General features: G+C 31.8%; 1 protein-coding gene across 1 annotated transcript in view; it reads left to right on the top strand.

The window, feature by feature from the left end:
• LOC105319391 (uncharacterized) overlaps positions 1-21,265 on the top strand; it is a 32,290-nt gene that overhangs the window by 10,189 nt on the left and 836 nt on the right. Inside the window, exons 13-38 of the mRNA XM_066077853.1 lie at positions 1,142-1,258; positions 1,682-1,795; positions 1,920-2,033; positions 2,538-2,815; positions 3,294-3,567; positions 3,690-4,286; positions 6,942-7,084; positions 7,427-7,538; positions 7,792-7,908; positions 8,757-8,870; positions 9,663-9,776; positions 11,725-11,838; positions 12,710-12,823; positions 13,761-13,874; positions 14,041-14,154; positions 14,408-14,521; positions 15,323-15,436; positions 15,635-15,748; positions 16,701-16,814; positions 16,982-17,095; positions 17,366-17,479; positions 18,315-18,428; positions 18,626-18,739; positions 18,830-18,943; positions 19,108-19,385; positions 20,951-21,224. Coding sequence (XP_065933925.1) covers positions 1,142-1,258; positions 1,682-1,795; positions 1,920-2,033; positions 2,538-2,815; positions 3,294-3,567; positions 3,690-4,286; positions 6,942-7,084; positions 7,427-7,538; positions 7,792-7,908; positions 8,757-8,870; positions 9,663-9,776; positions 11,725-11,838; positions 12,710-12,823; positions 13,761-13,874; positions 14,041-14,154; positions 14,408-14,521; positions 15,323-15,436; positions 15,635-15,748; positions 16,701-16,814; positions 16,982-17,095; positions 17,366-17,479; positions 18,315-18,428; positions 18,626-18,739; positions 18,830-18,943; positions 19,108-19,385; positions 20,951-21,224 — 4,128 coding nt within the window. The remainder of the gene's footprint in view (positions 1-1,141; positions 1,259-1,681; positions 1,796-1,919; positions 2,034-2,537; positions 2,816-3,293; positions 3,568-3,689; positions 4,287-6,941; positions 7,085-7,426; positions 7,539-7,791; positions 7,909-8,756; positions 8,871-9,662; positions 9,777-11,724; positions 11,839-12,709; positions 12,824-13,760; positions 13,875-14,040; positions 14,155-14,407; positions 14,522-15,322; positions 15,437-15,634; positions 15,749-16,700; positions 16,815-16,981; positions 17,096-17,365; positions 17,480-18,314; positions 18,429-18,625; positions 18,740-18,829; positions 18,944-19,107; positions 19,386-20,950; positions 21,225-21,265) is intronic.

The raw sequence follows: 21,265 nt of genomic DNA, 5'->3' as shown, positions 1-21,265 counted from the left end.
ACATGTATATACCAACGAATGTGTTTATATTGTTCGATGATAAGACGATCATTTGCCTTTATATGTTATATGTCATTTTTTCATGACATGATTATATATATTTTTAATTTGTTCTAGAAACGGATATTTTAGGTGTACATTGATACATTTGATTTGTTTTTGTATGCTGCAATTCTATTTTATCGAACTGCTTCTTTGATACTTTATATGAGTGTAATTCTTGAATACTTGGTGAAAGTTTGACCTAGCAGGATAACATTGCTTCGTTATATGATGATATTTGATACTATATGCTCAAACTTGTCTTTTTATGTTGTCACTGTTTAATATTGAATAATACAGTTTTGTGTTGTCACCGCTAAAGTTAAAAGTACATGCACATGATTAATAAGATTTTGCTCTTTATCATTTGGAAAAAAAACCATTTACATGTAACAATCTGTTAGCAAAATCATGCAATTCTTGAGTCATGAAGAGAGTTTGGCTACCCCTCTTTGAACGTGTTTCTCATTAAATTGGGCAAAATAGATGAATAAATCAGAGTTTATGAATAGAAATTAATGAATCAAGAAGTTAATGATGAATATGTAGTGGATTTAGGACCATCTTGTTAAAGAAGAATGAAAGAAACTAAACATCAGAAATTTGGTTTAATGTAAATAGATTATATACAATCGAAAATGAAACCCCTATCATGTTTGTTCATAAAGTATTATCTATGCAACGTACTCTCGTATATATTAGCATTATTCATGTACAATCCAAAAGAACAATTTAAACATTATTCGAACCTGGTGTTCTTTAAACCACCATGACGAAATTTTATTACGTTGTTTAAAGCAAAAATATCAGCATATGATGTAACAAAATATTAGCACATAATGACAGAGTTTTAACAAGCATTAATTAATTTATCGATTAGAAAAATATGTATCAACAATAAAGAAGAGTGATCAGCATAAAAAGAAAATTATTATTATAAAGCATATGAGGAAGTAACATAATGACATGAATGTGATTCGCAGTGCAATTGTGGTATACATATCTGTTTTCAAAGTTTATAAATTCCATTGCATATCCATCGTTCGTTTAGATATTTATTATCATTATTATTCACAATCTTTTTTTCTTCTTCAAAAAGCTGATCCATGTGCGAGTTTTCCATGCGAACAGGGTGGGACGTGCACCAAGCTCTCAGATTCAACATTCTCGTGTTCCTGTGTTCCTGGATACAATCCAGCTACAAATTGCGCTACTGGTATGGCATTGCATACATTAGCAAAGTTGGCACTGTGAACATATTTGAAGAGTAATCGTCATAAGTAGCCTTTAACTTAAAAATGTATGCTTATTTATAGCTTTTTGTTTTTAACAGTGTTAATCAATACTTTAAAAAATGAAAAAAATATATGAAAAAGAAAAAGTAAGATATTAAATAAAAATGAACCTTAATGTTAACATATACCTGTTACCCAGATTACCAGAGTTACATTATGAAACAATTAATTTACACCCTGGGAATTAAGAATTTGCGATTTTTCAATGTAAAAATATACTTTTCTCAAGCAAATCCAAAGGCACCAATACAATTCATGAACTTTAAAAATTCTGTATCTAAGTTTTCATGGAACAATTTAATTGTGTCGGCTTTATTATTTTTTTTTAACATTCAATTTTTCAGAAGTTAATGAATGTGACAGTAACCCGTGTCAAAATGGCGCTGCGTGTGTGGATGAAATGAACAGATACTCATGTAATTGTATACCAGGTTATGTGGGCACCCACTGTGAAATAGGTAATGTGTATGTATGTATGTATGTATGTATGTATGTATGTATGTATGTATGCATGCATGTAAATACAAAATATGTACGATAAACAATCAATTGTGTTGTATTATATGCAAACTTTTTTTTTAGACATTGATGAGTGCCAAAGCTCACCCTGTCAGAATGGCGGGAGTTGTAATGATTTGGTCAATCGGTTTGAATGCACCTGCTCAGGGCGATATAATGGAACTGTTTGTGAAAAGGGTAATTTTTTAGTTATTTCTTTAAAAGGTAAAAAAAAGTTATTAATTACTGGTATCTACAAGTTGACATATTGTTATACGTTCGTTTAACGCCAAAACTACCTATAAGTGACACATTTTATTAATCAATATCGAATTTTGATTTTTGATGTTTGGATATTTTTAGAAAAGACAGAAAAAGAATTCTTTAAAAATTATAAACACAAATCACCTTTATTTGTAACTACAAAGAGATTTAACGAAACAAAAAGATGCAAAAAGTGATCAAACAAAACTACATGTATTTGAAAAAAACCTCCTGTTTAAACCCTTAATTATGATATATACGTTTATCATTTAACTTTGTTAGATGATAAAATAATATTGATATCTCTTAATTACACGTATCACATATATATAACCTTTTAAATGTTTATTCTAAATTTTTTTGTTATGTCATTGACTTTATTTTCAAAACGTGTAAAGTCTTAAACCAAACCAAACATTAAATAATTCTGATTCACAGATTGCCGACCTGGACCAGCAGACATTCTTTTTGTTGTGGATTCTTCAGAGAGTGCGGATTTTAACCGGTCCTTGGATTTTGTGTCCAACATCATTCAAAACCTCTCGATTGGTCCAAATGATTTTCAAATAGCCATGATAACATTTTCATGGAACGCCACTTTGGAATTTACCTTTAATGAATATAGTAACAATCAGTCTCTTATTAACGCTCTGAAGGATGTCACGCCAGAATATGGTCCGACCTTTTTGACGGAAGCACTTACCTTAGCGGAACAGGTACGTCAATATTAACGTGGCCTGTCCTTTTATTGTAATCTCCTATCCCAAATTAACCCTAAGTTTTACAACATCTACGTATACTACCCCTCTGTTCGCAATAAGTGATCTTGAAAACATATAATTTTTTGGAATAGCGCTATACGTGAGTAAGACAAGTGATTCCAGAGACGTGAATATCAAAAGGATATCATTTTTATCACTATATATATCCTATGTGCTTAAATTGGTAGCCACACTGGAATATACAGTTTTCCAATATCAATACACAACATTTAAATCTTGTTGTTAAGCCTTTTGGAGCTCAGGGAGAAGATCAAATGACACATTGTTTAAAATAATTTGAGTAATGCAATAAGCGTTTTCTGTGGAATAAAGTTAACTTATATATGAGGGGACGGGGTGGTGGCAGTGGGCTGTTGTGAATATTTCAGAGATTCCGAGTACGATAAAGTAGAATCTTTCTTTCTCATCAAAGATTTCTAGTGATACAGCAAATGGAAGGAGACCCTCCGTCCCATGTTATGTGGTGATTCTCACAGACGGGCTGGCTACAGATGTACAGGAATACGTGACCCAGGCCAGACTCATGCAGTGGCGAGGCGTCCGGATGATGGGGGTCGGGATCGGTAGCTCTGTGTCTCATACTGACTTAATAACCTTATCCTCTAACATTGATGACGTGTTCTCCCCCGATAATGACGATATGCTGAATACCATACTAAAAGAAACGTCACATCAAGACTGCAATGGTGAGGCTTGACCAAGATTTATTCTTCCATCATTTTCCGTGTTGTTTTCGAAAATTAGAAGCTCGATGCAAACCTAGTTAATATAGTTACTTAAATAAACAATGCATATATTTTGATTTCAGATTGCAGCTTGCGTTCTGATTGCGATGTTATATTTTTGGTTGATATTACGCAGACAGGACAAGAACTTGCATCTGTGAGTCGGACAATGAGAGAGATTTCGTCCTTCTTCAGTTTAGGCATGAACAAAGCCAGAATAGGCTTGATGACGTTTGCCTCAAACGTCAGCAACCAATTTTCTTTGACAACGCACACAGATCATAATACACTGTATCCGGCTCTGAGCAAATTCCCACGATTAGAAGATGCCTCTGATATTGTAAACGCTCTAAGACATGTCCGTAATTTTGGATTTGCTCCATCAAACGGAGGGAGGTTTGATTCACGGAAAATAGTTGTTATGTATTCCACTGGGAATTGGTCAGACTTTGGAACCTTGCAGTCCGAATTGAAAAACTTAACGTCCGATGGTTATCGCTTGTTTAGCGTTGTAACTAGTTATGATGAAGTTAAAGTGAATACGTTGATGAACCATTTTGAACCCACCTATGGTATAATCAATGCCATGACAGCAGATTCCAAGTCAAGTCTTAAAACTTTTGCTGCAGAAGCAATGTATGAAATCTGTGACAAAGATATCTTCACCAAACGAGCAATATGAAGGTACAAACACATTGCAATCGAACTGGTAACAAAATGGTTTCATTGGTCTATGGGATTAATGCGCCGAGTACTGATAGAGGTAGACCTGAAGTTTTGTTAAAAAGGTTCAGATTAAATATGCACATGCACCATGAGTTAGTTTTATAACTAGTAAACTAGATCTAGAACTATTGAGACCCACAAAGCGGAACTAATGTGGTCTTTACGAAATTTTTAACTATTGTATATGAATGATGTATTTTTGCTATAGCATGAAATCATCTGAACTGGAATTTGTCAACGAATAAAGAAGTAATGATGTTGTTTTTTTTTTTCGTTCTATTCTATTGTGTTTGGTTGATTAGGGCTTTATATAGATCAGTTATGAAACTTTTAAAAGTAGAAAATAACTATATCGACTGGAAAAAAAATGATGCGACATAATAAAGAAAACCCAAGAAAGACAATAAAGTTGAAGTAATTGAAAATGGAACAATAACCAAAGTCACTGAAGCCACGAAAAACCATCATGTTAACCATGTCTTTCTATTTCTTTGGATTTATCTCCTAAAACTTTGTTTAGTAGTTTAAAAAAAGACCTCTACCAAGAATAACTAGATATTTAGTGTCAGGAATTAAAATCTTTAAACAAATCTTCTAGCAATTCAAAGCCTGTACACTAGAACTGTCATACAACCTGTGATTAATATTCTTATTTACACTTCTTCTCAAGAAACCAAGGTACACTGTTTGTCGTTCTCATACCACCGTTTTTTTTTTGGTCTTTGACATATAATATTTTAGCCACTCTAGCCGCTAGCCGTTTTGGTTTTCCAGATATACTAGGAAAAATAGCTTCAAAGTCTTTAGGTTTCCGTAAGAGAGGTTTTGTAAATGATTAATAAGTGCCTAAATGTAAAATCATACACCCACCACCGTTTACAGCTAACTTTTCTCATCATTAAACTTTTTTTCATTTTTACTTACTGATGGTGCCTTAAACAAGCCTATGTTTTTCATATTATGCAATTTGCAAGTAATTTAAGAGTTCATTAAAATCAATCAAAATGGAAAATAATTTTACTTTCATCAAGTAAGAAAACTGAACTACGGTCGTTCAATAAATAAATCTTTCTTGTGGAATCAAAGTTGACGAGAATTGAGAATTTCTGAACATTTATACGAAGTTGCAACTTGAATATGTTAAAAATCGGTTATCTTAAAACATCTGTGCTTGTAAATATATTTAGATTTTAATACCATTGATGAATAATTGTTTTACATATTAGGATGAATTAAAATCGTCAGCATTCTAAATGAAAACAAGCCATAGAAAAACTATGATAAAATATTTAAGAATTATTTCAAAATAAACCGAACAAAAAGTAGTAGTTGTACAGTTATGTTTTTCATTTCTTTCTAAAAGTTGAGTTTTTAAATTTGGTAAAATCATTATAATGATAAGTTATGACTTGATTATTGAAAAAGTATAGCCTGCCTACTGAATTACTAACTGTCTTCTGAATCATTTACTGGTATTAAAATTGATACCATTAACATCATAATGTGCATGACAACGGAGACTATCTGAAGAATGGCACGTACTTTGTAAACCTCTACCCTTAATTATATGATTATGCATGTATGTATTTTTTCTCTTCATGTATGTATTTTTATTTTGTGCTATCGCGCATTAAATGGTAGATTTTATGCAATATGTTTTCTTAGGTGATATATTAGCGAACTTGATTATAATGGCATCTTGGTATATGTGTTTAACATCCCCTTCCCCTGGTGACAAGGCATTTAAAAATCTAAATTTTCATACTATTAGAATTGTTAGTTCTATCAGCTATTGAAATTAATCGTTTTAATTCATAAATCAACGATGAATCACTTTCCATTCCCTTTTGAAATTCGTCTAGATTTGTGCCACTTACTCAAACCATATGGGATGATAAACACCAAATTTGTAACTGTGTTACTTTTTGGAAGTTGAACACTTTAATCATATATTTCCATGTGCATTCTAAAATCATTTTAAAATTCAAACAAATGCAGCGGTTTGTTGCTGTATAAAATCTTAAACAAATTACTTTTAAAGGACAGTCGTCAATGAAATGGTTTATATTGCCTTTGAAATCAGAGTTCTTTACCTCTATTGATTCTGGAGATTTAAACTGATCAACAAAATCCCTGCACTTTATTGGTGGACCAGACTTTAGAAAATATGGAAAACCCAGGACACCAACCTATATAAAGTTATTGGAAAAAAGGAAGAGAAAATCTTTCGCAAACTAACTAAGGATCGTTGGTGTATATGGTGGGGCAAAGAAAGTTCTTACTGATGTTGTCTTTTTTAGTTATGACAATCACAGTTCTTATCTCAGGTAGATACAAACAACAATTTCTCTCTCTCTCTCTCTCTCTCTCTCTCTCTCTCTCTCTCTGTCTGTGTGTGTGTGTGTCTCTCTCTCTCTCTCTCTCTCTTTTAAACACATACTTTACAATATCATCTTTCTAATTTTTTTTGTTAAATTTTAACAGCTCTTATCGCCGGTAGAAAAAAAAGTTTCCTCTGGTGACTACCGGTATTACCTTCAAGGCTTGTACTACATGTATACTATACTTGTACTATAAATACTATATTCTGTAAATAAAACTGCATGTAGGTGTCACTTGCCACAAGGGTCATCATTATCTCCCAGGCGAGATCTCTCATCAACAATCAGCTTCTTTTTTGTTGGACAGAGAAAAAAGGGCCACAAATTGCTTTGATGAACCCGCATGTGAGATAGACAAGCCATCCTGCCAGGTAAGTTTGTGTCCAGGTATTGCATTTATATTTTTATGGACATATTTTTGATCTTGAATACTTGTACTAATGAATATTTACCATTGGAAATGTAAAGTGATACTAGTATATTACACCCGACATATCAGACCTTCATCGTAGTTTATCTTACTGACATTACTTCAAAATCGAATTGTTAACTCTAGTACACAAAAATGTTATTTAAGGGTGTGTATGTTTGTTTATTTTTTTTTTTTGGTTCTTTTATGTTTGTTTCTATTATACTCTTGTTTCTTTTTTTTTTCTTTTTTTTTGCTGGGGAGGGGTTGTTCCCTTTTGAATAAATAAAACTATTATTTTCAGAATCAGAATGAACCTGTGCGAGAGGAATATTGTAAAGGATACACCTGTCCTTCGGGAACGGTCTGCTATCTGTCCACACCTTGTCCAGCTCACTACGAGCTTAGTTGTATAGGTGTGTAATGTCTAGAATCGAAAACTATCGGTATTGGCACACAACCTATATTAAACCTTGTGTTAAAAGTTTTAATTATTTTTCTCAGAAAGCTTGGAGCTGAAAGCTACTATACTATTCCATAGAATGTTTTCTTGCTATAATTTAATTTTAAAATTGCGGGGTTGTTTTAATTTTTTAATTTCGAAATCTATCCTCTAGTTTTGACCTTTTTATTTTTCCTATAAAATAGTAGTGTCTTATTTTCGTGCAGCTGATCCATGTGCAAGTTTTCCCTGCGAACACGATGGAACGTGCACCAAGCTCACAGATTCCACATTTTCGTGTTCTTGCGTTGCTGGATACGACCCTTCAACAAATTGCGCTACTGGTACAGTATTTATCGTGCTAACGTTTCTGCATTAAGTAAAATCTTAAACGTTATCTTTGCAAATTTGATGTAAAAATTATTCTTAAAAACTTTTAATTGCATTGGAAAATCTTCGAATGACCAAAACACATTTATTCCGTACCTTTAGAAACCGATAAGTGCAACTTTTTTTTAGTATTAGTTTTTAATTCTAGTGTAAAAAAATATGTAAGAAACGATCATTTAGATAGAAGTTTTACATCATTGTAAGAATTGAATTATTAAACAGTATGCGTGCATAATTTTAAACATCAAAATTTTCAAATAGACTTTACTTTTGTTGCTGTCAAAAATATATACCACAAACAAATACATGTATACTTGTCTTTTATGCTTGTTGTAAAGTTTGCAGAAATGAAGACAATAACTTTTTTGCTTGCCCAGTATTTTTACGATTTCGAAACTTCAATGAAGTAACACAATACATTCTCAAACAAGTCGTGTATGTTGCAATTGAAAGCGAGGTGAAAGTTGTCATAAAAAGATCGGAAATCTGATCATCGCAAAAAAAAACTAGATATCTAAAACATATACATCAGCGAGGCAGGTGAATATAATTATATATATATCATAATTTATAAAATGGAAAATATTGTGAATCAATATTAATAACATCCACGCGATTTAACCTGGTACAAAAGTATCGGAATATTTTTTACAAAATTAATAGTATCAAAATGTGAATTCATTCTTTTATTATCATTTTTCATCTTATACTTTCAATGTGATATATTAGTGTATTTATGAATAAAAAATTTAAGGTCAGTTTAAATGGTTTTAACAAAACATTTAAATAATTTTTTTTTCAGAATTTAACGAATGTGACAGCAATCCTTGTCAAAATGGCGCCACGTGTGTGGATGATTTAAATAGTTACACCTGTAGTTGTCAATCAGGATACCAGGGCACCCACTGTGACACAGGTACATGTACTATAACCATTTAATCTAAAATAATAATCGATTCTCTCTCTAGTATTTTATAAAGCATAAAACAATGTAATGTAAGGGATTATTTATCAAATATTGATGTTACAAAATGATGTTTATAGTAAAATAATGATTACAGATACAAGAGTTGTTATATAGAGGAGTGCCATGATTGCGTATTCTGTGATTTCCATTAAAGTTATTGCATGCATTTAAGAATTAGATTTGTCCTGGGGGATTCTCTATGCACTGTAGACGTATTTAGATTACCAAACATTAAAATCTGTGTAGGTATAAAATACTTTAAAACGCTTAACAAAAGACATCCATATACCAAATTCAAGATGTCACCATTTCAAGCCCTCATTAACTTTGGTTTTCAAATTTCATACATTGAATGACGATGTGTGCAATTATTGTATATTTTTGTGATTATGTAAATATCATAATACATCATGGGTTATAAGAGGTGCAATTTATTTGAATAAAAGAGCGTTTATAGTACAAAGTGTGCATCCAAGGACCGTGCAATGTAAATTTCTGTTATTCGTGTACATGTATCGTGTACATGTATCTGTAGCTATCAAGCAAACCTATTAAACGATATCTTATGCTGAGGGTTTTTATGCAGAAATTAATAGATTTCAATGAGAAATAAAGCTTAAATGCATATTTGTACCCCAACTGAATGAAAAATGAAATTTCGCATTAATGTAGAATAATCCAATAGTGTAAGATTTAAACTCTTTAATTTTTTTTTTCATTAAATTTAAATAAACTTTTCAGAAATAAACGAATGTGACAGCAACCCCTGTCAGAATGGTGCTACATGTGTGGATGAATTGAACAGATACTCATGTACCTGTCAACCAGGTTACCAGGGCACCAATTGTGAAACAGGTAATGTACACCAACATATACAATACATAATCAAATTTGTGTACTGTGATACTTTTTGTGAGAAAGAAATGCTAGTATATGCATTCTTTAATATATTGAGTTTAAGTTTATACGCAGAGGTTGATTTTTGGAGCCACAATGGAATAAGTATAGCCCTTACAGCAATGCTATCCAATTATGATCCCCTGGCATTGTGAGGGAAAACACGGGATGGGATTGTCGTCAAATTTTTACATATGGAAAATAGTGAATGAAAACTCTTTAATTATCTTTTTCTCAAACTCATTTTGTCATGCTGAAACTTGTGTGAAAGCTTCCTAAGGTTGTGTAGATGTAGATTCCAATCATGATTACAAGCGGTAAGACGGAACCTCAAAAATTTTTTACATAGGATTTAATAAAGAAAAATCTTAAAGAATCTAAGCTGATATTATCAAAGTTATGGCTATTGTTACTCAAGTGAGCGATGTGGCCAGACGGCCTCTTGTTATAATGGTTATCATATTTATTTCAAACGTTAGGAGAATAGTAGAGCAACAGCCATGTAATGAATAATTTTGCAAAAATTGAACCTTCGTGTCATTTAACATTTACCCCCAGATTATCAAACTTACAGTGTGCCCATTTATATTGAAAGAGGGTCTGTTTAGCTGTTTCATCGTCGAATTTTTGTGTGTTCATCCCTAACCTTTTATTTTTTTATACTCCTACCTAAAACCACTGATCTTATTTTAACTTAACTTTGCATAAAGATGAAGTCAATAATCACATTTGTTAAAAAATGAACTGAACACTTTACAAAAAAATGCAAAACAAAATCATTTAATAGAATGTCTTTTAAAAAATTCTTAAGAACATTGCACAAAACATGCCAATAAGTACGAGAAAGCTTCAGTCTTAATATAGAGAACATTGTAAATTGCTCATACCGGTGCCCCAGGACCAAGATGTAGGTTTTTGTAGGAAGGTCACAGAGATTTAAATATATAAACTATTTATATGGAGCATTGTTCTCAAAAGATACAATAATACAAAGTATTATGAATGAATGCAACCTAAAATTGTCTCTTAATTGCTTATGTTTAAGATATAAATTCAGATATAACACTGTGCCGGAAAATTATGCCAGGGCCAAGGTGGCATTTTGGCACACGTCTCAGCTGCATGTATCAAAAGATTCAAATATGCAATATGATAGTCCATTGCTTTCAAAATTTATAACAATCTTTTCTATCAATGTATTTCACCAGTCAGGTTAGATATATTTACCTTTAAAAAATAAATTCCTACAAAAAATAATTTTCCCATAGAAAATCAAATTTTCCAGTAGGATATTAGAAATTTTCTACCGGAATAAAAAATCTTTCTAAAGGAATTTAAATTCCTATAGGATTTGAACTAAACTCCCATAGGATTTTAAAATCTTAATTTCCTATTTAAAAAACACTACCTGTCTGAATCTTTTTGTAGGAAATACTGTTCTAAAAGAAATGTAATTCCTACCGAATTTTTTAGAAAATTCTACAGGATTTTCAATATTTCCTGTAGCAAAATTATTTCTCTTATGGGAATTATCACTTTCTTATGAGATATTAATATATAAAGGTAAATATATTACCTGTCAGGTGAGACAGACTAAACACAAAAGTGGTTATATACCCTCTAGACAATTGTCTATCATTTGGTATGTATGGATTTTTAAGAAACTGCATATTAAGTGGGTGGAAAAATGCCATCTTGGCACTGGCATAATTTTCCGGCACAGTGTTATAAATAATATATTTTGAATATTTCAAACCATGAGACCCCCCCCCCCCAAAAAAATAAATAAATAAATAAATAGGTGCCATTCATGAGTGGTTTCGACATAAGATTTCAGGGTTAATTAATAAAAAAAAAAAGAAATGTTATTCAGATGAGTCATTTTAATCACTTGCTTATTTTCCAGAAATTAACGAATGTGACAGCAATCCCTGTCAAAATGGCGCCACTTGTGTTGATGAACTGAACAAATATTCTTGTACATGTCAACCAGGTTACCAAGGCACCCAGTGTGAAACGGGTAATACATTCATTGACAGAGACATTGCAAGAGTTCTTAAAAAACAAAATCTTTAAAGCATCTAAACAAGTTTAATGAAAAGTTTGTTCAGGGTTGATGGAAATATTGTAAATTCTACTACAGTTATTGCCGAGATCAAAGAGATGCCGCGGACATTATTCTCCAATATACCACGAACGTCATCAGTAAATTATCAGATCAGAAATACCTATTTGTCTCGCACTGATCATGAAAGTACAACTTCAAACCGTAAAAATTTTAAAACCATGTCAATTTCACGTGTTAGTTCCAGTCAAAACGATGTGTATTGCCTCAAATGTTTATTTTTAAGAGATCAATACGGCTGTTCCTAGGACCTCCCTAGCACATTTTCACTGCGTGTTTTTACATAAAATATATAACGTGTAGTAGTAATCATCGTATTAAATTGCCTTTATAAAATTAGGAACATGATTCAAAGATATTTTATAAATAAGTAAAGAGTATTAAAAATCCAAAGAAAAATTCTGTCGTCTGCATGTGATTCTTTTGATCGATACACATGTAAACATTACTAACAAAACCATTGGGGTTACACGGAACAGCTGTCAAAATGACCTAGATCGTCTCTCTATAGGAGAAATGATCTGTAGAAATACTGAGCTGTTAGTAGAATAGAAATAAAGTTCTTGTTATCGTGAATGTTGTAGGATAACCTCCTCGGTCTCGAAATGTTGTTTGAAATATAAAAGCCTCGGCTAACGCCTCGGCTTTTATATTTCAAAACAACATTTCTCGACCTCGGAGGTTATTCTGCAACATTCACGAAAACTCGTACTTTATTTCTCAAGTAAGTTCTTTATTTCATTAAAAGATATAACATGTTTTTCAGACACTGACGAATGTTCTAGTAATCCTTGTCAAAATAGTGCCCAGTGTGTGGATTATGTGAACAGGTACTCCTGTACTTGTGTACCAGGTTACCAGGGCAGCCTTTGTGAGACAGGTAAAGACGATACGAACACAATATTTAAGCAATAGAATCTGTCGGCGACAATATTTTTTTTCAATCGCCGAAATTAGTACTCTTAAACAATTCAGCCACTTTTAGAAATAGCATTTTAAAATAATGCTATCTGCTATTGAGTCTTAAACCTGTTTAAAACGTGAAAAATGCTCAGCAAGAATTTTTTTCTTGCAAGACAATATTTCACTGACATATTCAGAGATATGCAATGCAAGTGACCCCTGGGTCAGACACTCGGGGACTGAGATACGCATGTGTCAATAGTCAGACAGTTTATGTTGCTATAGAATACACAATTGTATGTGTTTTATTGACTAGCCTTGTGCTAGTGGTATGCAACCAATTAACAAAACATGTTATGTGAGGTTTGATATAATTGTGAAAATGGAATTTACTTATTTCACACTTTTATTGTCAATACAATGTCTTTTTCTATTTTTCTTTTTTGTGAAAGAATTATTTATACGAAGAACTTTGAATTTCTGAACTGTTTATCATGTATTTGTTGCATATTAGACTTCAGAGTAACAAAAAAAAATAGATGTCAACAAACCAATTTAATTGACATGTAATCTTTAATATATAATGATAAAACAGTAGAAATTCAATTTTCTTGGGTTTTTTTGTTTTTTGTTTTGTTTTGTTTTTTTTTTTGGGGGGGGGGGGTTGTTGTCAACATACCACATTAATAAAATAACGTGTATTTCTAATGTTAAACAAAAAAGTTAAAGTTTCCAATTTTAAGTTTTTTTTAGTTAAAAAAAGTGTGTTAAATAATGAAATAAAATATATCGTAATACTAAAAAGAATATCTTATACAAATTATGCTACAAACTGTGTAACAACTTTTTCTCGGGAATTTATCACAAACATTTTTTTTATTTCTATTCTTTTATTTTGATAATCTTATTTTCAGATGTTAACGAATGCGACAGTAATCCCTGTCAAAATAGCGCCACGTGTGTTGATGAAGTGAACAAATACTCTTGTACCTGTCAACCAGGTTACCAGGGTAGCCAGTGTGAAACAGGTTACGTACAGTGTGTATACCAGTAATAATTTAACATGTTCATGAAATGTTGTGATTGGTTATTTTTTTTAAACTATATACATATGAACTTAAGATGGATTTCTGTAAGAGGTTAAAACAATGTGTACGTTTAACTTTGTTATGAATAAATATATCTACTTTTCAGAAACAAATGAATGTAATAGTAACCCATGTCAAAATGGGGCCTCGTGTATCGATGAAGTCAACAGATACACGTGTAGTTGTGTATCAGGTTATATGGGCACCCACTGTGAAACAGGTAATAAACATCTATAATCACGAAGAATTTATACATTATTCAACTTGTAGACAATCAAAATTAACAAAATTGATATCGTATTGTTGTGAACGATGAAATTATCGAATTCAATTATTCTGATAATAATATATCATGAACATAATAAGGTGATCAAATGGCTTGCATTTAAAGAGGGGTGTAAATTGTATTTTTTTTTTTTATTTTTTTTTTTTGTTCTTTTTTTTTGCATTGAAAAAGATAATATATTTTTCAGATATCAACGAATGCAACAGTAACCCTTGTCAAAATGGCGCCCAGTGCGTGGATGAAGTGAACAGGTACTCGTGTATCTGTGTTCCAGGTTACCTGGGTACCCACTGTGAAACAGGTACTAGATTATAGTATTTAAAATGCAACATCAAGAAGTTAATGTTTGATTAAACATAACCTTTTTATGATTGTACGTAAAAGCACAGACATTTCCACAAAAATTTTCATAAAAAGTGGGCCAAAAAAAACAACCCAATGAAATTTATATTTGCAATGTTGCGACTGTTGATATTTGGCATAATCGGGGTGAAAATCGTATCTTTAACATATCCATCATACTAGTATACTTAATTTACATGTTTAATGTATGACACAGATATGGTATTTAAAAAGTATATTTTTGTTGTCTTTGAATATACATTCAATAATACATAAAAAAATTAACAAACCTCTGTTAATTATCGTTATTACCGATCAGTACCTTGCATAGAAGAATTGATCATCAATTCTGTCATTCTTGAAGTGTTACCTGAAACGCTTCGGTTGTGGTCAACGAAATCAGCATAGGTTTGCAAAATGCTGGACGGTGAACTACCTGCCCAAATGAATCCTGGGAATCATGCTCGAATTGAATAATACTTATTGAAAAGGAATAATTTTGATACCTCCAGAATTTAATCCCTAGTTGATTGTTCGTGTAATGCAATAACAAGTTCTTGTAATTAACAAAATAAAAACAAAAATTTTGGACAGTCCACAATTAGGGGGACTATTTTAAGAAAGAGTTCAACAACTAAAAATAAGTATGATTCTGTTATTAAATGTGTTTCAAAAAATGTACAAAAGAATATAAACATTGTAAACGTGTTATAAGATTGTTTTCTTTCTCAAAGATACATGTATATAACTTACGTTTCAGACATAAACGAATGTAGCAGCAACCCTTGCCAAAATGGCGCTACGTGTGTGGATAAAGTAAACAGATATTCCTGTACTTGTGTATCAGGTTACATGGGTATACACTGTGAGACAGGTAATAATACTTAGAGGCGCTTCAAATACATCTTTCAAAATATAAAATCGTATTTTAAGAAGTGTTTTTAATCATTAATTCTATGAAAATAACTCGTACGTTTTTTCATATTCTTTACTAGATTGTGTGAAACCAAAGGTTATTGAATCAATGTACATAGTTAAGGTTTTTGTTGATAAAAAGTCATCTTTTTTAAAGAAATTAATGAATGTGACAGCAACCCTTGTCAAAATGGCGCTCAGTGTGTGGATTATGTGAACAGGTACTCCTGTACTTGTGTACCAGGTTACCAGGGCAGCCACTGTGAGACAGGTAAAGAAGATACGAACACATTTTAAAAGCAATAAAACCTGTCAACGGCAATAGCTTTTATCAATCGCCGAAATTAGTACTCTTAAACTATTCAGCCACTTTTAAATATAGCATTTTAAAATAATGCTATCTGTTATTGAGTCTTAAACCTGTTTAAAACGTGAAAAATGCTCAGCAAGAATTTTTTTCTTGCAAGACAATATTTCACTGATGTATTCAAAGATATGCAATTGACCCCTGGGTCAGACACTCGGAGACTGAGATACGCATGTGTCAATAGTCAGACAGTTTATGCTGCTTTAGAATACACAATTGTATGTGTTTTATTGACTAGCCTTGTTCTAGTGGTATGCAACAAATTAACAAAACATGTTATGTAGGGTTTGATATAATTGTGAAAATGGAATTTGTTTTGTTCAAAAGGATTTACTTATTTCACACTTTTAATGTCATTTCAATCTCTTTTTCTTTTTTGTGAAAGATTTATTTAAACGAAGAATTTTGAATTTCTGAACTGTTTATCATGTATTTGTCGCATATAAGACTTCAGAGTAACAAAAAAAATAGATGTCAACAAACCAATTTAATTGACATGTAATCTTCATATATAATGATAAAACAGTAGAAATTCAATTTTCCTGGTTTTTTTTTTTTGTTTTTGTTTTTTTTGTTTTTTTTTTGGGGGGGGGAGTTCAAATTTGTTGTCAACATACCACATTAATAAAATAACGTGTATTTCTAATGTTAAATAAAAAAGTTGGAGTTTCCTATTTTAAGTTGTTTTTTTTAGTTAAAAAACGTTTGTTTAATAATGAAATAAAATATATCGTAATACTAAAAAAATTATCTTATACAAATTATGCTACAAACTGTGTAACAACTTTTTCTCGGGTATTTATCACCAACATTTTTTTTTATTTCTATTCTTTTATTTTGATAATCTGATTTTCAGATGTTAACGAATGCGACAGTAATCCCTGTCAAAATAGCGCCACATGTGTTGATGAAGTGAACAAATACTCTTGTACCTGTCAACCAGGTTACCAGGGTGGCCAGTGTGAAACAGGTTACGTACAGTGTGTATACCAGTAATAATTTAACATGTTCATGAAATGTTGTAATTGGGTATTTTTTCTAAAATTTAATACCTATGAACTTAAGATGGATTTCTGTAAGAGGTTAAAACAATATGTACGTTTAACTTTGTTATGAATAAGTATATGTACTTTTCAGAAACAAACGAATGTAATAGTAACCCATGTCAAAATGGGGCCTCGTGTATCGATGAAGTCAACAGATACACGTGTAGTTGTGTATCAGGTTATATGGGCACCCACTGTGAAACAGGTAATAAACATCTATAATCACGAAGAATTTATACATTATTCAACTTGTAGACAATCAACATTTACAAAGATGATATCGTAATGTTGTGAACGATGAAATTATGGAATTCAATTATTCTGATAATAATATATCATGAACATAATAAGGTGATCAAATGGCTTGCCTTTAAAGAGGGGTGTAAATTGTATTGGGGTTTTTGTTTTGTTTTTGTTTTTGTTTTTGTTTTTTTGGGGGTTTTTTTTGCATTGAAAAAGATAATCTATCTTTCAGATATCAACGAATGCAACAGTAACCCTTGTCAAAATGGCGCCCAGTGCGTGGATGAAGTGAACAGGTACTCGTGTATCTGTGTTCCAGGTTACCTGGGTACCCACTGTGAAACAGGTACTAGATTATAGTATTTAAAATGCAACATCAAAAAGTTAATGTTTGATTAAACATCACTTTTTTATGATTGTATGTAAAAGCACAGACATTTTCACAAAAATTTTCATAAGAAGTGGGCAAAAAACCCCAATGAAATTTATATTTGCTATGTTGCAACTGCTGATATTTGGCATAATCTGGAGGAAAAAAATCGTATCTTTAACAAAATCGCCATATACTTTACATGTTTAATGTATGACACAGATAAGATATTTTTCTGCGATAGTTTCGACTTTCGTATATATGTGAATCACTTAAGAAAGTATATTTTTGTTGTCTTTGAATATACATTCAATAATACATAAAAAAAAATAACAAACCTCTGTTAATTATCGTTATTACGATCAGTACATTGCATAGAAGAATTGATCATTAATTCTGTCATTTTTGAAGTGTTACCTGAAACGCTTCGGTTATGGTCAACGAAATCAGCATAGGTTTGCAAAATGCTGGACGGTGAACTACCTGCCCTAAATCAATCCTTGGAATAATGCTCGAATTGAATTATACTTATTGAAAAGGAATAATTTTGATACCTCAAGAATTTAATCCCTAGTTGATTGTTCATGTAATGCAAAAACAAGTTCTTGTAACAGACAAAATAAAAACAAAATTTTTGGAAAATCCACAATTATGGGGGACTATTTTAAGAAAGAGTTTTCAACAACTAAAAATAAGTATGATTCTGTTTTCAAATGTGTTTCGAAAAATGAACAAAAGAATATAAACATTGTAAACGTGTTATAAGATTGCAATTGTTTTCTTTCTCAAAGATATATAACTTGCGTTTCAGACATAAACGAATGTAGCAGCAACCCTTGCCAAAATGGCGCTACGTGTGTGGATAAAGTAAACAGATATTCCTGTACTTGTGTATCAGGTTACATGGGTATACACTGTGAGACAGGTAATAACACTTAAGGGCGCTACAAATACATCTTTCAAAATATAAAATCGTGATTTAAGAAGTGCATTTAATCATTAATTCTATGAAAATAACTCGTACGTTTTTTCATATTCTTTGCTAGATTATGTGAAACCAAAGGTTATTGAATCAATGTTCATAGTAAGGTCTTTGTTGATAAAAAGTCATCTTTTTTAAAGAAATTAATGAATGTGACAGCAACCCTTGTCAAAATGGCGCCCAGTGTGTGGATTATGTGAACAGGTACTCCTGTACTTGTGTACCAGGTTATATGGGAACCAACTGTGAAATAGGTATGCATTCATACAAGTATGTATTATAGAAACATGTACGTCATTAAACATATGTTGTATCATTCATAACCTGGTGCAAACCTTTTCCAGACATTGATGAGTGTCAAAGCTCACCCTGTCAGAATGGCGGGAGTTGCAATGATTTGGTCAATCGGTTTGAATGCACCTGCTCCGGGAGATATAATGGAACTGTTTGTGAAAAAGGTATTTGTATGATACTGTCCTCATGTTATAAAATATCATTCCTTGGTGTTTTAATTTCTTTTACTTTGTCACTGATTATATTTTTAAAATATGTCTTTAAATCTGTGTACTAGAGTACTCATTAGTCTGAAATAAAAAAAAAAATTATTATTCCTGACCCACAGATTGTCGACCAGGACCGGCAGACATTCTTTTTGTTGTGGATTCTTCAGAGAGTGCAGATTTTAACCGGTCCTTGGATTTCATGTTCAACATCATTCAAAACCTCTCGATTGGACCCGATGATTTCCAAATAGCTATGGTAACATTTTCATCGAACGCCACTTTGGAGTTTGCTTTTGATGAGTACAGGGACAATCAGTCTCTTTTTGACGCTGTGAATGGTGTCACGCCAGAATATGGTCCGACCTTTTTGACGCAAGCACTTGCCTTAGCGGAACAGGTATGTTAAAATTAAGAGAGTATTTATTAACTAATCATATGAATGTGGTTTGTGCTTAAAGGGACTTAGATACGATTTGACTTAAAATTTTCAAATTTTATTTTTCCATTTTTAATGTTTAAAATGGTAAATATAGAAGTTTACAATGCTATGAAAAAGTCAAATATCAAGTTATAAGCAAGAAACAGAGTTCATAATTCTTTGTTTTGTAAACAAAGCTCGAACATTGTCATTTTTACATATGTGTTGTATCGGTGTAAGTTTCAATTAAATGTATCTTTCTTTAGTTGAAAATAGTATCTATGAAGATATTGAATGAGTTTAAATTGTTTTTTACAATGTTTTTACATGTCATTTTGTCTAAGATATGGTACTTCTGTACAAGACAGGTTTTGTAAACAACTATAAGACTCGAGCTCTGTTTACATTACAATCAATTTTTACCTCTGTATCTCGCTTGTAACTTGGGCCTTAACATTCCATATTTTTTTCAATCATTTAAAATGCACCAGTAAACCACTTTATACATAAAAAATTAAAGTAAAATTTTGATCTCAAATCGTGTCCAATTCCCTTTAAATTGGCGACTTCCAACCAAATTAAACGTATGGTTTTTCCGACATAATTACACAGTTGGTGACCTTGTTATTAAAATTTTTTAGAATCGGTCCATAAATCAAATAAACAGTGTTTTAATTGATTTAAGGTGGCCGATTTGGGTTTTTTGGCGGAAAAACTACAATAGCAAAACTCTTCATTTTTTAACCATATGTCATTTAACCAATTCTAGTTACTTTGCAAAGTTTCAAGAAAATTGACCGTCTGGTTCTTTTTAGGGACCATCTCAAAATAGAGGTACATTTGCTAAAGGAATATATAGGAAACTGTCATTTTTCCGCACTTCGAAGCAGATTAAAAAAATACTACAATAGCTTTTTTCTCAAATTGTTATATATGATTGGTAATATCATTTCCTACCTTATATGTAAAAAATACTACATTCTATCGTCTTGTTTTAGTGGGGGCCATCTCAAAATATTAAAATGCACCAAATTTTGCTAATATATTTGGAGCATTACGAATGAAGATTGGTAAAATGAATTTACTCAAAAAATAAGAAAAATGTCACCGAGGATAGCATAATTCTGTGTATGAAATTTCAACGGTGTACAATTTTTCCTTTTCTTTTATGTTATTCCTTATAATTACTCTTACAAAGCTTCATTTTATCATTATATCATAAAAGCGCAACGGCAATGCATGCTACCCTACCGCACAACGGAAAAATCGTTTAAAAATAAACATTTTCTTAAAAAATCTAAATATTTTCATCTGTATTTTGTTTATTGTGTTCAATTTTATAAAGGACATTTTAAAAATTTCATAAAAATATTATACTAGAATGCGCAAAAATATACGCAATGAGAACTAAAGTCGGTCTCCTTAAATAATGCAATTAGCTTTTTTGTGTGTACAAGTATTCAATAGTTTCCAGGAGTGAGGACTGTTCTGCTTGTGATAGATTCAGAATACGAGTTAGTAAATTCATTTTATTTCTTTCAAAGATTTCTAGTGGTACAGCGAATGGAAGAAGACCCTCCGTCCCGTGTTATGTGGTGATTCTCACGGACGGGCTGGCTACAGATGTACATGAATACGTAACCCAGGCCAGACTCATGCAGTGGCGGGGCGTCCGGATGATGGGGGTCGGGATTGGTAGCTCTGTGTCTCACACTGACTTAATAATCTTATCTTCTAACATTGATGACGTGTTTTCTCCAGATAATGACGATATGCTGAATACAATACTCAGAGAAACATCACATCAAGACTGTAATGGTGAGGCTAGATAGTACATCCTTATATCATTGCTCTGTTTT

This window comes from Magallana gigas, chromosome 3 (assembly GCF_963853765.1).
Source record: "Magallana gigas chromosome 3, xbMagGiga1.1, whole genome shotgun sequence".
NCBI classification, from domain to species: Eukaryota; Metazoa; Mollusca; class Bivalvia; order Ostreida; family Ostreidae; genus Magallana; species Magallana gigas.
Note: the sequence above shows the minus strand (reverse complement) of the source record. Positions and strands in the feature narration are given on the sequence as shown.